The following is a 15,543-nucleotide window of genomic DNA, read 5'->3' on the forward strand; positions in this document are numbered from 1 at the left end:
CCAGGGAAAATTTGCTCATTTTCCTGTGGTCACAACTGCGACCTGTGATCACCTTTTACTTGATCCTCTCAAATGTAAAAAGGCTCCAGCAGTGAAAGCCTGGAGCCTTCTGCTTTCATTAATGGGCTGTGTAATACTAAACAGGGCCCATAAGTGGGGAAAGCTGCATGACAAGTAGCCCTAATATCAGAAGAAAGAATAATGTGACCAACCTATTCTGAAAATTAGCAAACAACATGAGATACTTAATTTCACTCTCAAAACTAAGCAGCTGCTCCAACAGATCAACATACTCCTGAAGAAAAGTGTTTAATAAAACTGAGAAACAGTTTTAAGTAACAGCTTGTAACAGGAATACCTTTCTTCTCCTGATGTTGTACTAAATACCCCAAATTTGTTGGATACAATGTAAGTTCAACCTGGTTCCTAAGTAGGAGGTAAAGCAGTGCAGTAGTCTCTGCTCAAGAAGGGATCTACAAGCAGAGAAACAGTTCAGCACTAGGTTTTCACAACAAGACTTTGGAGTATGAGTTACTTGAGATCAAAATATAGACCAAGACACTTTCTGTCACTGCAGTCACTGTGACAAGTACTGGAATCCTGTTGCACTTCACAGTAAGACAGCTAACCCTGACAGAGAAACTGCAATTTTCCTTTTTAAGTGAAAGCCATAAGCACGGACAAGTAAAACAAGGAGGTAATTTGCTAATACCAAGCATGATATGCTAAAAAACCAAACAAAAAAACCATCTAACTTTGCTACTATGAAAAGTCTACAGTTAAGGTCATGCCCAGCATTTGTTCCATAACAAAGTGTTTTATGAACTACGGGCACATCTGATGTACAAGGGTGGATTAAGTGCAAGGGAAACTGCAGGGACCTACAGGGAAGGAACATCTTCTGACTCTTGGTGTACAAAGATGCCTGACAACATAAGTCTGTGCTTTTTTGGAGTACCAATCTCCCCAAGTAATTGGATTTGAATGTAACTAAACCCATTCAGATGACAGGATCTGGGAAATCACATACCTGTAGTTAGCAAAGTGCTGAATACACCACCTAGTAGTATATACACACTGTAGGAATACCTGGCAGTGATGGGGAAGAGACAGGAAAGATTTAAAAAAGAGCCTGAGCTTACAGAATGAGGAACTGAACAAGTGCCCCTGACACTTGCTGACCAAATGACAGCACCTTCAGACCTGGATATAACAGACCTGTCATAAACCTAGAAATGACAAATCTGCATTAATTCTTGAACCTTCAAACACTCCATGGATGCTTAGAAGAAAGCCCTTCTGAACACCTTATCTTTCCTGAACTGAAAAGCAGTGGAAAACTTACTTGTCTGGCCTCTGGAGCTACTATGATAAAGATTAAAATACTTGTTTGTAGTCTATGTACTACAATAATTTTTAAATACTTTTCTTAGTACTGGAGAAAAACAAAGTCAGGACATATTTGACTCTGGTTACCTATGGAGCTAATTGCTGAAGACTAATTCCAAACCTCTGCTGAAATTAAAATGTTAATACACACAAAAAGACTATATAAAAATTTATCTTATGAAAAAAAAATCATCACACACTAACAAATTCCCTTTGGAATTCAAGTTTTCTTACTCTGGATTAGAGTCTGACCATGAGGCTCCTGTTCCAGGGTAAATGGATGGGGGTATTCAAAAAAAGTGAGAAAAAACACAAAAACTTAAATTAAAACCAAACTAATTCTGCCCTTAATAAATGAAGCTCACATCTGTTTTGAACACTGTTTCATGCTATTGTGAAATACAGCTACAGGGGACTTCTTTCACAAAACAGTGCTCCACAGCTCATTCCCTACAAAGGAAACCATTTAAAAATACACCCTAACTTCAGCACACAAAGATTTAGCAAAGCTCTGATCCCTCAGAAACGTGGCCATGGTGTCAGCATCGTTTCACATTCTCACCAAGCACACTGAGCAGCATGGGCACAGCCCAGGCACAGACTGGCTCCTGGGACATGCAGTGCCCCTGCTGAACTCCCCATCCCTGCTGGCAGCAGCCATGGACCCAGCGTGCTGAAGTGCACCCAGACCAGATTCAGCTGGTGTGCACACAACACTGGCAGCTTTGAAGGAAAATCTATCAGATTCTTGAAAGAGGCAAATATTGCCCAGGATGAGTGCTGCAGGAGAGGCCCACTCATGAACACAGGGATGGAGAATTTTAATTCAGGCTATGGTTCAAATGTAAATTTATGTTTTGCTGTGCACAGACGAGCTCATGTTTTGACAGTGATGTGGAACAAAACCATAAACTGACGATTCTGCATCAGTGGACAGAAGTCACAACAACAGGGCAGGACAGGAAGGAAGGGGAAAATGTGTTAGACAGAAAGCAGTGCTTCCAGAACAACTTTACACCTTCACTTCTGAAACAAGAAAATGATGCACTTGCCAGTTCAACTGCTTCTGCCTTTTGCCCAGGATTCAATTTAAGAATTAAATTACTGGGATAGCCTTCACCTTATTGCCAGCTGCAGTCTCCATCTACTGCAAGACAAGCTATAGACTGGGGAAAATAAAACTACACCGTGCTGGGCTCTCCCAAGACCTCATGCTGACAACTAAAGCTGCCAAGCTGTACTTTTTATATCTGTATGATTACAACAGCCTAAAACCCAGGAAGCAGCTTCCTTTAGACTCAGGTGATGCTGAATAAGCCCACTGGATGATAAAAGAAAGACACTGTTTATGACAGCTACCAAAACCCAGAGAGCAGCATATTTTAAATTAGAAGACTCTATCTACTCATAAAAACAGGTATTTCAAGGACAGCCTGCTTATGCTCCCTAATGAAGGGCAGGTGACATACACAGCTATGATAACATGACTCAGACAAGGTGATGGCTCCTCTGACAGTCTTCCAGGTTTTGGAGTAGGAAGAGGGCAGGAGGAGAGGAGATTGCAAAAGTGTAAAAGGCTCTTGAAAAATGCAAATGTTTTCCACATTCATGTCCAAAGGTATCCTGGACAGCTGGAGAGATGTCCCATCTGATGGAGCAAGACAAAGTAACCCAAACACCTACACACTTCTAGGATGACAACTTGTGAGCATCAGAGTTAACAGCACTGACATTCAGACTCTGATTTGTGCCAGTGCTTGCTTACTGCAGAGATGGATGGAGATGACACCTACAGAGGGATTGGGCAACGCTGCACAAGTGAATCAAGGTCACTGTTGTTATGAGTTCATCTCACACCACATTTCTGTCCACATGAACCAACTGCCCCTGGCTGTCTGGCTGCTCATGCTGGGCACAGGAACACAACCTGCACCTCACTTTTTCTACTGCAGAAAGCACTCAGAGTTTTGCTCCGTATCCCTGAGGTGCTCTGTAAACCACACTGCAAGAATCTCATCTTCAGCCAAAACCCAAGTGTTGAGGGGAAACACCAGCTAGGAAAGATAACTCTGATCCACACATCAAAGGGTTTGCTGTGCACAAGCAGCATTACCACAGATACAGCACATTTTAACAGCCTCAATGACATTCCCAGTCCTCAAAAGAAAAGCAGGCTGCCTTTTATTCCCCATCTGGTGGTCATTAACTCTGGAGAACAAACCTCAGAGTACGTCACTAGCTCTCCTCCATCCCTCCATTTTGTACATGCTGCTTGTGTTGCAATGAATCATCCCCTTCTCATGGATCTCCAAAGAGCTCCAGCTTCCCTTTTCCCAAAAGGCTGGATTAAACTGGAGAGTGCTCGTCTGACTTGTAAGGTGCCTTCCTAAGGCAAGTTTAAACCAGTACCTGCCCAGCCCAGCTGTTTTATCTTTCCAAAAACTGATCTTACTCACACACTCACCAGCATTCACAAACTGGGAGAAGACATAATTTGCTCTTCCTATTGCTCCAGGCCCAGTTGGGAGACACTCATAGCAAGGTGGCTGTATGGTGCAAGAGACTGACGTACCTGATACCAGAACCCTGCACACAAACCAGGAACACACTGTCTTGTCTCCCTATTGCAAAGTGATTTCATTAATTGCAGAACCTTCCACACAACATTTCTAATTTGTTCTGTATCATTAAGTATTCGTAAAATAACACAGTACCACAGAAAAAAATGCCCACCCTAGTCCCTGAGATGAGATTTGCATATAACAATATGCTAAAACTGCAGAAGCTCCTTTTTTTTAATACTGTGTGCTGCCCTTTGATAAGCACCTCAGTCCTAAGCTGGAGAAGGAATTAAAAGTCAGAAGCAAGTGTCCAAGGTGGAACTGAATCTCCATCCTAGCCAGACAGCTTTACATCTATTTCTGTGCTGGAAAAAATCACTCCACTATGTTCTGGTTTCTCCAGCTCTGAGAAGAGCATGGTACTCCCTCTTTCCCCATTGTGCTGCCTGTTTAAACAATATGGCCTGAGGACAAGATAACAATGTACAGCACAAATGACCTTAAACCCAGACACAGCAGCCATGAGTAACAAAATGTCCCTCCCTGGTGCTTCCTGCCTTCAGCTTCAAAAGAGTCTCTCTCCACATTCAACCCTTCACCCTCATGTCCTGAGCAGAGCACCGAGCACTCCAGACAAGCTGACAGCTGGCAAGGCAGCACTGCACCAAACCAGGAGCTGGAATAAGAATTGCCAACTTATCAGCTACTTATCTCCCTAAGGACAGCACAAACTCCATCCACCTGCATCTGCTGCAGGAAGACAGCCTCCCACCTGGTTATCAGGTCCCAAAGAGACTGTATGTAACAGGGGGTTGGTTGGTCTGTCTCCTGCTACTACCTGTGCTTTTCTCCTCCTAAAACTCTGCTTACAAGTTGTACTTAAACCTCAACTCCAGAAATCTCTGCCTTTTACTTAGAAGATCACCATGTTTCTCAACTCTACCTCAAGCTAGTGAAAAATCTGCAATAGCCTCTATAGTTTAAAAGGAGAAAAAGCACTGAAGCATCTTCTCTCCTAAAAGGTCTTTATAAGCCGCCTCTGCAAAACAAGAAAGTGCAACCTCAGAGGAAGAGGAGCAGCTGTTTTGACAAGTCTGGCTCTTGTTCAAATACCAGGATAAGCCTTGAGTAGTAAAATATTGCCATCAATAAAAAGTTCAACTAAAGTACATTGCCCTGGCCCTAAAGTACAGGTCAGCTATTCCATGTTACATGCACAGGAAAAGCTGCTGCAATGTTGTTCAATTGAAAATGTGTGCAGAAGTGACAAATGAAAGAAAAAATGTTCTGGATAACACTCTACAAGTTCATGCTCTCGTGTGTCAGAAGCTGTGTTAGGCAACAGAGCAGAGTATGTGACAAATGCCAGGAAAAAATTAAAAAGCCATCTGCACTTGGGGATTGCTCCATCCCTAGGAATTATTTTCTTGACTTTTTAACTATGAAGCCACATCTCTGGCCAATGTCTAAAAAAACTGTTCTTAAAAATTCTTAAAATTGTTCCCTTTGGACACTGCCACACATCTAGCTGCACCAAACTGACCAGACATTTGGATGGAAACAAGACAACTTCCAATTCCCTGCTGCATATACTGAGTAGTAGAGTGAGCCCAACACTTCAGAAATTCCAAATCCTTTGGTAAAACTTATTTCAGGGCAGCCAAACAGTGGGTTTTAGACAGAAAAGCTGTATGCAGTTTATGCATGTTCAACATTTAATTTTTTCTTATCATTTATTCTTAAACACAGCAAAATATTCAACTACTGAGCTCCTGGATGCCTGCAAAAATTAGTAACACTATGCAAATCAATGACTGGGATTACAAAATGAGCAATACGGAATAAAAGCCACCAGGGTCTTATTTTTAGAAAATCACTGAAAAATAGCATTATGGAAAAAAATGGACATCTTGAAGAAGCAGAACTATGCCTTCATTGAGAATGTAAGAGTATTTCTCCCCCAAATAAAGCTGCACTATGTGCTGAATGCTGTGTGTGTGAAAGAGACTGTCAGCTGTACCCTGCAGCTGATGAGACCTAGCAGGCACTTAGCTAGTTGTCCAAACAACTAAAACATCAGTGTGTTATCAACACTATTCTCATACCAAACCCAAAAGCACAGCACTGCACCAGGAAGAAACTTAACTCCAGCCTGCCCAAAACCAGACACAAGGACATCCCCACCATGAAACATGAGTTTAATGGACATGGCCAAAGACGAGTTACACAGACTGATAAAAATATTTTAGTGAAGCTACAAGTACACTCCAAGCTTTCCTGAGGCAGAAATCAATCTCTCTCCAGTGATGGAAAGATACAGGCAGCTGCAGAATTACTCTGCTGCAAAGCTGAATTCCATGAATGTCCATCTGTCTGTAACATGTCTATGCTGGGCAGAATTATGAAGGAAAATCTCCATCTTTTGATGGACACCATCTCCATCTTTCGAGGTTCAGCATTCTGCAACACTAATAGAGAAGAAAGCCATTGTCTTGCTAACACTCCCTAAAAAGCTCCTTCTCTGACGAAGGTATAAGATAAAAATACATACAGGGACACCCACACAGCTCACAACTGCACAAAGCATATGGCAAGCTTGTGAACATGAACAAATACACTCACGTCAAAAACATCAATAAGGAATAAAAACCTCTACTGATCGGAAGCTCTGTGGGAAGGAACTTTTGTCTCTTTAAGACTGACAGGAGCCTCCAATTAAAACCATTTCCCAACAGTCTGATGCTGTCCCTCTTTACCCTGCCATCATCCCAATTTCAGAAGTCAAGGGTTTAAGTACCCCAGGTGGAGAAGCAGGGTGTTTTTCTTGAGGAGACACCGCTGAGGCTGAGTGACAAGCACCTACACTAACTTTCCTGCTGTGCCTCCAGTGAGCCTGCACTGCCCCCCATCCCATCAAGATCAGCACTTCAGACATTTTCCAGCCCCTGCCTCCAAAGCCTCCCAAGACAGGAGTAAGGCATGCTCACTGCTGCCCGTCCTTGGGACTCCTTCATGTTGGGAACAGGCAGATCCAAGCCCAGAGCAGCTGTCAGTGCAAGTCATTCTTCCAAACTGAACTATGCTGCAACCACCTCTGAGAGAAACTGCTCAGACTCAAGCAACAGCCATGAAACAAGGTGAACTTCCCCAGTAGAGTATTTTATTCCAGCAGAGAAACAGGCCTTGAGATGATGGGAAACATCACAGAACTCTGTGATAACACTAGAAAATTTGTGAGGCAATTCTTACTTGAACTGCTGTCCTTCTCCTACTCATCTTCCCTCATTACAGAACTCCATCTCTATCATTAGTATTAATAGAGAACTAATTGCCAAGGTCTCCCACGTCTCCAAAAGCATCAAGTCTGATCTCCACCAGTTGGAGGATCTCCCAGATTATTGTTTGTTGCAAGGACTGGCACAAAAATGTATTTCCTGCCACTGCTCCTGCTGACACAGACAAGGATTTTTTAAAAATCGTGATTTTTTTCTCAAAGAAGTTGGAAAATCATTGATACTAAGTACATGTTACAAAAGAATAAATTTCAGGAAGATTGACTACTGCTTCACATTCTCCACTGTGATTCTCAGCTCTGGAGCTCTCAGTTGTTCATCAGCTGAGCAGCTACAGAAGTCAAATTTAGAAACCAAATTTCCACTTGAAAACATGCAGGTATGCTCATATTTCTGAAGCCAAAACCAATTTTTTAATCCTCCTTACACCATACAGGTCACAAGAATCCAAATTTAAATTCACCCTTTCTTTTCTCATCCCCTTCCCAAAGTCCTAACTCTCGCTGTGACACCACAAGACATTACAGCAGTTGCCTAAGATCAGTAGTTTAAAAAGCAAGCATTCAAGATGAAAATATTTCCAACTAGAAACCTCATTAAATCCACTGGAACTATTTAGCATTTATGTCAGCCAGGACATTTTGAACAAACGCTGTGCTAAAAATACTGGAGTCTCATACACACCGGGAAACCACTACTACAACGTGCTCAGCTGAGCAGGGAATAGCAGGAGCCTGCAGCAGAAAAGGCTTCTCTGCTCTGCTCTGCCTGGAACAGCCCTTCCACGCTGTAGTAACTCCAGTGTTCAACCACTGATGGACATGGAAGCCACCAGAGCACACACAGAGGACTTGCAGAAGCAGGCAGCTACTGGCAGAGTAAGGACAACACCAACTGGGAACACTTTAAAAGGAGTTCTCCTTATAAATCCTACTGCAGCTATGAATTGGGTTTTACATTTATTTTCTACTGTTTTTTTCAGAAGAGCAGAACAGCAGCAAACTCGCTGCTGAAATCACAGCAAGCTCAAATCCTTCTCTCATTCCCTGACCAGGAGGAATCTGAAATTCTGAAATCTAAAGATGAACCACATTTGAATGCTGACAGTGCTGAAGAGCTCAGAACAGAGAGTCCTGCAGGGAGAAGGTACAGGCAGATGTGTCATATGCTCTGTCAAAAGGGACAGTCCCAGCAATGTAATAAACACTGATTTCAACATCTATCTTCTCTCAGATTTGGAAAGCTAAGACACAGACCTTCAAAAACACAGGCAGAAGCAGCATATATAACACTAAATAGATTTTGCTTCCATGTGTTGGAGTGTGAGGTTTTCTATGAAATGGGGAGCACTATCTATAAAACTGGAAGCCACAAAATCAATTAAATTTAATAAGCCAATAAATATTTGTGAATGTTCTTCAAGGATATGAGAAACTGTATCAGCACAATCAGCTCAAGAGGACTTGAAAGACAAACTGTCCCATCTTGAAAAGCCACAGGAAAAAGAAATCTGCAATGACTTCCTAGGTTAAACTGTGTATCTCTTAAATAGTCACAGCGTCATTAAAGCCCATCCCTGCAGCCGAGTAACAAAAAAGCAGATACACTGTCAGTGCTCCACTGATTTAGCAGAACTACAGCAATTTACAACACCAGGAAGAATCTGACCTGGAGCCTCCCTCTAACAGGGCAGTGGCTTGTGCCATTGCAGCAGGTATTACTTTAACAGGAATCCAGTGAAATCATTAACAGAGGAATTTGAGTCAATGAGATGTTAAGTACTTGCTATAATTACATATTATTGCAGTTTCTGCTGACAGGGCAACTCAGGAGGTTGGAATTCAATGAACTATCTAACGAATATCTGAAGTCACAGTTGTAAATGAAATTAAATCTGATTTGTGCTTGATCACATTTATGAGCTGTGTGTCTAATTTACATGAAGCCACGTAAAAAACCCACACTTTTACACAGGTCCCTGATTCAAAATGTTTCATGTTTTACAAAGTAAACAAAGAAGCCCTGATAACACATTAATAACAGAGAGTGCTTAACACTGGAGTGAAAGAAGAAACATCTTAAGGAAACCTGCTAGGAGGAAGAAACACACGGGCCATTAATCCCTGAAACACATCTTCCAGCACATTTAAGTAATTCTGCTGAGTTTTAACAAAAACACAAGTTGGCTGCAGCCCCCAGAAACACAACTCCCCTCCCACCAGACACCCTTTAAGTTTTAACCGAAATGCTGAATGTGTCAGAACAATTAACACAACAGACCTCAAGGTCTTTAGCAAAGCCCTTCTGAGGCTTCTGCTGGGGAAAATAAATGCAACCAACTCATGTCGCACATGATAGTGAAGAACAGCTTACCAACAATATGTTTATTTACATTTCTGAGAAGCGTCATGAATGATAAATTTACTTCAGAGTACTCTCACCTATCACAATCTGAAAATTCCCATAGTGAAGCTACACTGTCATATCCTAACAAGCCCTGAGAGAGATTGCTGTGAACATATTGAAAATCAATGCAAAAACAAAATTAAGAAATTTTGCAGAGATTGGCATCTTATGTAAAATACTTCTGAAATTAAAAAAAAAAAAAAAAAATCTAAGTGGTTGCAGACTTCAAACTCCCCAAGTATTGTTCTGAGGCTGTGGGCAGCACTTCCCACAATGCAGGCTCACCACCAGCACTGCAGTCTGGAGCGAAGGCAGGGAGCCATGCAAGGAAGGAACAAGCTACATTCTTCTGGGTTCTCATCTCCACGTATCACAGAAAAAGCAAAGGAAATTTTCAGCAGAGATATCAATCTGCACCTAAATACTATTAATTACCTTTTGTACTTTGGATCCCTTGCCAAACATTTGACATTTAAAGCATTCCTGAGATGTGTTCCCAGGGAACTTAAAAGACAGTTTCTCCCTGCCATGTCACACACACACAGAGCACAGGCAGTGCCTTCACACTTCCTAAATCCGTGCAGTTTGTTTAGCACAGTGGCTCTAACAGCACTGCTAAGGTACACACAGCCCTGTGCCAGAAGTGGCCCTGCTCTCCTTCAAAAAACTCTCACCCATCCAGAAGGCGCCGGCAAAGGCAGCAGCAAGGAAGCACAAATCTGGTCTCTAACAGACTGTTTCACAACCACTGAGAAATCCTAAAGATCTCTGCTATGTTGCTCTACAGTTTGTTAGCATTTAAATCACCCACACCTCTTATTGCACAGCTCTGTCATCCATGAAACATGAATTTAATGCAAAACACAAAACGTGCTGAAATTCCTTAACTTGTAAGGCATTTGGTTCAGCACTCCTGTTATTTAATTTGAATTTCCCTCTTGCTCATTCCTTCGTGTTGCCAGCCTGATAAATACACAGATGCCCCACGAGTGCTTGGGCCAACAAAAAAAACCTGCCAGTTCCTGATAAGATGCTGCAGCAGTAAAGGCTTCAGTTTTTTTCTCAAAAAAAAAATACTCACTGTTAAAGCAAGCCCCTCCTTCTAACATGTTTGAATTGCAGAAGCCACCTCTGTGAAGCTGGACAAATTCACACTTGACTCCTGTTAATACACTGTAATGGTTACTCCAGTGATACTTGACCTCAAATTGCATCTTAACATTACTGGCCAAATCAAGTGGAAGCAAAAAGCACTGCTTGGGGTGATGTCCTCAGTCTCCACACTGAGCACTTCAGGATTTTACACAAGTTCTGATCACAGGCTGCTGAGCAGCCAAAGCATTAATAACAGTTAGTAGAATTTAGTAGTTTTGCAATTCAATTTGATTATTTTGCAAACAAAAGTAATCTTTATCTAGTGCACTCTGCAAACACAATGGGAGAGCTCAAAGTCAAGATAAATTGCTTTTAGTCTCGTTGCCCTCAGTAGTAAGAGGTTGTTACATCCAACCTGAGTAACAAAGCTCTTAAAGGCAAAACTCAATAGAATCCAAATCTGTGGAGGTGGGGACATTTTCAGCATCCAAGCTGTAGTTGGAAACAACAATTTTGGACTCCATTTCCCTTCTGAATGCTGAGGACTGCAAGGATGTTACTTGCAGCAAAGGCTGGCTGTTTCAGCACAATACTGCTCTCAGCATGGTGTGCAAACAGGCACTGCTAGGACTGAACACGGAAAATTCTTTGCAATGCGTACGGATACTAAAAATACAGCTAAGGTGAAAAAAATACCCACCACAGCCAAACAGGAGGGAGAACCTGCATATTGAAATGAAATGCAATTACTCAAGTTGGAATTTGCCCAGGACACCCTCGTTTAGAGTGATCTGGCAATTTAATGACAAGAAATAGCCAGGAACACGTATTTACAGCTGGCACCCCTCTCATACCCAGCACTACCCTGCTATCAATGAAATGGGTGTGTAACCAGACCCAGCTACAAGCAGCTGCACCGTGCTGACCTGCAATGGGCAGATCCACCCCACCTACTGCAGCTGCAACAACTTGTGTGACCACAACTCGAGGTAGGGTGTCCACTGACCCAGATAGGAACATTAATAACAACAGGAAGCTTCTAAGTGCTTCAGCTGCCCTATTACTGATACACTAGCCAAAAGTCACCCAAAACACTCTCTACTAACAAAAATGTTTACTGCTGCTACACTCAACACTTAGAATGAGTCAGTACCAGCCCCCAGAAAAACTTCCCTTCCCCCAAATGTGAAGTACAGGAGGCCTAAAAGGAGAGTTTGGCTCTACTGTTTAGTGCTGCCTGACAATAATCAAAGTACAAACCAATTCTAAACATCTGGGGGGAAAAAAACCTGGCACTTGGGATTCCTTATCTTTGCCACTAAATAGGATCAAAAATCAAGAAAATAAGAGTGAGAGGCTCAGTGCTGTGCCTGAAGGAGAACTGCTATTCTCATATCCGTGTGTGACAATTCCCAAGGCACCAGTGCAAAGAGCTCCTGTGCAGGGGAAACCAGGCTCAGAGCAAGAGAGGTGACAGATTTTCAGGGAGATCAGGGGTGGTCACAAGGTCAGAGAATCCACTGTCTAGTCAGCATTATTCCCTCAGCAAGACTAACAGGGTTACCCATACCTTCCAGTGCTGAAAAGGGTTTTGGGGGTTAGGGGCCTCTGATCAATGACAGTGATGTTACATGACTGTCACAAATAATTACAGTAAGAGAAAAAGGGTGCTGATGCCTGCACTGGTATGGATTTGTTGGGTGTGCTTGATTTACCAGGAATTTGGTTTTTTCATCAAGGTGTCTGACTTTGAATTTCTGGACTGAATTCTTTCAACACATGGTAGAAATAAAAACCACAGGAGTTTTAAGAGCTGTATGACTAAAGCTCTTAGAAGAATAAAACAGCACATGGTCACAATAGAGGAGAAAAATCCCTCTGAAAGGTTCACTGGAAGATGGAGTCAAAAGGTCAAATATACATCACTTCCTCTATGTACAAAAGTACTAAATAACTAAAGCTTACCAGGGAGTATTTTTCCCTAAATAAAGATGATCCTTAGATGAAGCAAGTATATTTAAAATGCTTCAAGAGTTACACCCGTACTCCTTGGGAAATCCACTGCACCCTTTTTTCCTAATAACAATTATTCACAGAGCCCCACTATAAATTCAGAATAGAAATGAAGAGTTCAAAATGTGCATATTTGATACTGTCTGCTCCTGCTGCACACACACAATCACATTCCAATGAACTGACAGAACGAAAGGTGCTCGCAAGCGTAGATCTGTAAATATTTACACGCAGTAGCCTACAAAGCAACCAGGCACGTGGACATCATCCAGAGAAGCATTCTAAAAATTAGTGTAACTATAAGTCAAGCAGATATTTTCAACTCCTTTTTTGTCCTCTAACAACTCAGCAGTCAGGGGACAGCTCAGAGCTCCTCACACATCCCAAACAGTGACAGTAATACACACACACAAAGGTTGGTTGTATACCCTCAACTCCCTTTCACCCTATTTAAGCCCTTCAATTTGACACCTATCAAATGAGGGAGGCTTGCAATCGGCTTGCTTCCTATAAAAAATAATAAATTATCAGAAAAAGTTAGCAGTCAACAGGCTGATTAGAAAAGATAAAATTGTATGTCTGTATATATATACATGAATATAAATATACATACAGATATGCATATATATTCATATATAAATATATACATATACAAAAAATTATATATCAGTGTATATATATATTTTTTTTTAATTACAGGACTCCTGTAAATGTTTCTGAACAAAATGAAGTTAGCTTGCAAAGTCCCTAAAGTGATGCTGTCTACCTTTCTGGAATTGTCTACACTATGGTCTGTTGGGTTTTTTAAAGTAGGTTTTTATTTTAATTTAAAAAAACCCATCTAACAAGGTAAAGTCACATCATTTAAATAGCCAGGAAGAAAATAAGACAGATCTTAAAATGGATGCAGCAGCTTCTTTTAAAGAGCAACATGTTGCAATCACCTTTCATTTTAGGGGAAGGGAGGGATTCCCTCAAAGGAACAGAGACGGGGAGCAGTGGGGGGAGGGAGCCTGCGATTTAAAAAAAAAAAAAAAAAAGCGACTTGGGATTTTAAATTTTTTTTTTTAACTAAAAACTTTGCTTTCCCCTCGGTTACAAGGGGCTGGTGCCGGGGATGGCGGCCCGGTGCCTCTGCAGAGGCGGCTCGGCGGCAGCTCGGGGAGGAGGAGAAGGAGAGAAAAGCCACAGAGAGAGAGAGAGAAAAAGAAAATGGCGCAGAGACTAAGTCCCGACCGTCGACAAGGCGACTTTCCAGGGAGGAATCGGGGCCCAAAGGCGACCCCGGCAGAGCCGCTGGGCTCGGATCGGGGGCCTGCGGTGCCCCCACTCGGGGTAGCGGGGGTCGGGGGGCCCCGATCCCGGCGGGAAAGGGGCGCTTTTGGCAGCTCGATGGGAACAATGGGGCCGGTGAGCGCGGAGCCGGGACTTAGTCTCTGGGACGCCATGTCTGTGCGAGGGGCGCGCCGGGGCCGCACTCACCGTTCGCTCGGAAATCCGCCTCGATCTGCGGGGAGAGCACACAGGGACACACCGTCAGCACGCCCGGCTCCGCGGCGCTCCCGGGGACCCCCACCCCCGCCCTCACCCTCATTTTTATAGGAATTAAGTACTAAATGGGAAAAGCCCGGCGCGATGCGGAAGGTGATGGGGGAACCGGTGAAGCGCCCCCCCGGCCCCCGCACGGCTCATGAGGGGACCCCTCCCGAGCCCCCCAAAGGGGAGCGAGCCGGGGGAGCGCGGCAGGCGCCCCCTCCCCTTGTCCGCCCAGCCCGGGGGTCACACGCGGGTCCCCGCTCCCACCGCCCCCCATCCCACCGCGGGGGGACACCGGGGCTGACAGGGCTCTGCCCAGACTTATGGGGGCGGCCATAAGGGGGCACGGTCCCCCCGCTGGGGTTACGGGGGGTGGCGAGGCGGCCAGCCCAGGGCCGGCACGGCGAGATGCGAGCACCGCGGCGGGGGTCCCCCGGGAGCGCGCCCCGCGGGCGGGCACGGGGCGCTCACCTGGGAATCGTTGTGCAGCTGGTCCCCGCTCATGCCGGAGGCGCGGGCGGCCGGGCGGAGCGGGAGGAGCGGCGGGCAGAGGAGCGCCGGGCGGAGCGGGACGCGGGGAGCGCAGCGCGGTTGTGTAACAGACTAAGTCCCGGTTTCGGCGCTCTGCGCAGGCGCGGCGCCTTTTAAAGCGACGGGGAGAGGACTGACGGGCAGGGGGCGGGAAGCGGCCGCGCGAGTATTTGCATCCGAGCCACGCCTCCAGAGCCGGCATGATTTGCATGCGGGCCACGCCCCGTCGGCATGACCGCTCCGACCCGCTGCCCCCCCACCGTGCGCTACGCCGGCTCGCTGCTTTACATATCCGGTCCCGCCCCTTCCCCTCCCTCATCCAATGGCGCGGCAAAACCCGGCACTCATTTACATGTGAAACACCGCCCCCTCCCCGCGGCTGCCCGGCCCGGTGCATTGTGTAAGAACCCGTGCTGCTCCGTGCGCGCAGCGCGCATGCGCCACCTCCCCGCCCCGCCAGCTATATTTGCATACAAGTCCCGCCCCCGCCCGCAGGCCCCGCCCCTAGGGCCGCATGGCGGGCGGGCTGCACTGAGGGGGAGGCGTTTGCGCTGCTCCCCGCGATAACCCCACAGCGACGGCCCCGCAGCCCCCGGATTCTGCTGGCTATGGGGCCCTCGGGGCTTCTCCTGTCCTGAAGTCCCGCCGCGCCAGACCCCCCCATAGGCACCACCGCATGGGCAATTAGAGCATTTCCTAGTGAGAAGAGGCGAGCGGGT

The 15,543-nt window shown here is 44.8% G+C and overlaps 1 protein-coding gene across 1 annotated transcript in view; it reads right to left on the minus strand.

The window, feature by feature from the left end:
- Positions 1-15,028, minus strand: part of TOP1 (DNA topoisomerase I) — a 65,761-nt gene extending 50,733 nt beyond the window's left edge. Inside the window, exons 1-2 of the mRNA XM_064730020.1 lie at positions 14,765-15,028; positions 14,240-14,264 (exon numbers count right to left, since the gene is read on the minus strand). Of these exons, the coding sequence (XP_064586090.1) occupies positions 14,240-14,264; positions 14,765-14,797 (58 nt within the window). The 5' untranslated portion in view covers positions 14,798-15,028. The remainder of the gene's footprint in view (positions 1-14,239; positions 14,265-14,764) is intronic.
- Between the last annotated feature and the right edge of the window lie 515 nt (positions 15,029-15,543).

The sequence above is a fragment of the Zonotrichia leucophrys genome, chromosome 20, assembly GCF_028769735.1.
Source record: "Zonotrichia leucophrys gambelii isolate GWCS_2022_RI chromosome 20, RI_Zleu_2.0, whole genome shotgun sequence".
Classification (NCBI taxonomy): Eukaryota; Metazoa; Chordata; class Aves; order Passeriformes; family Passerellidae; genus Zonotrichia; species Zonotrichia leucophrys.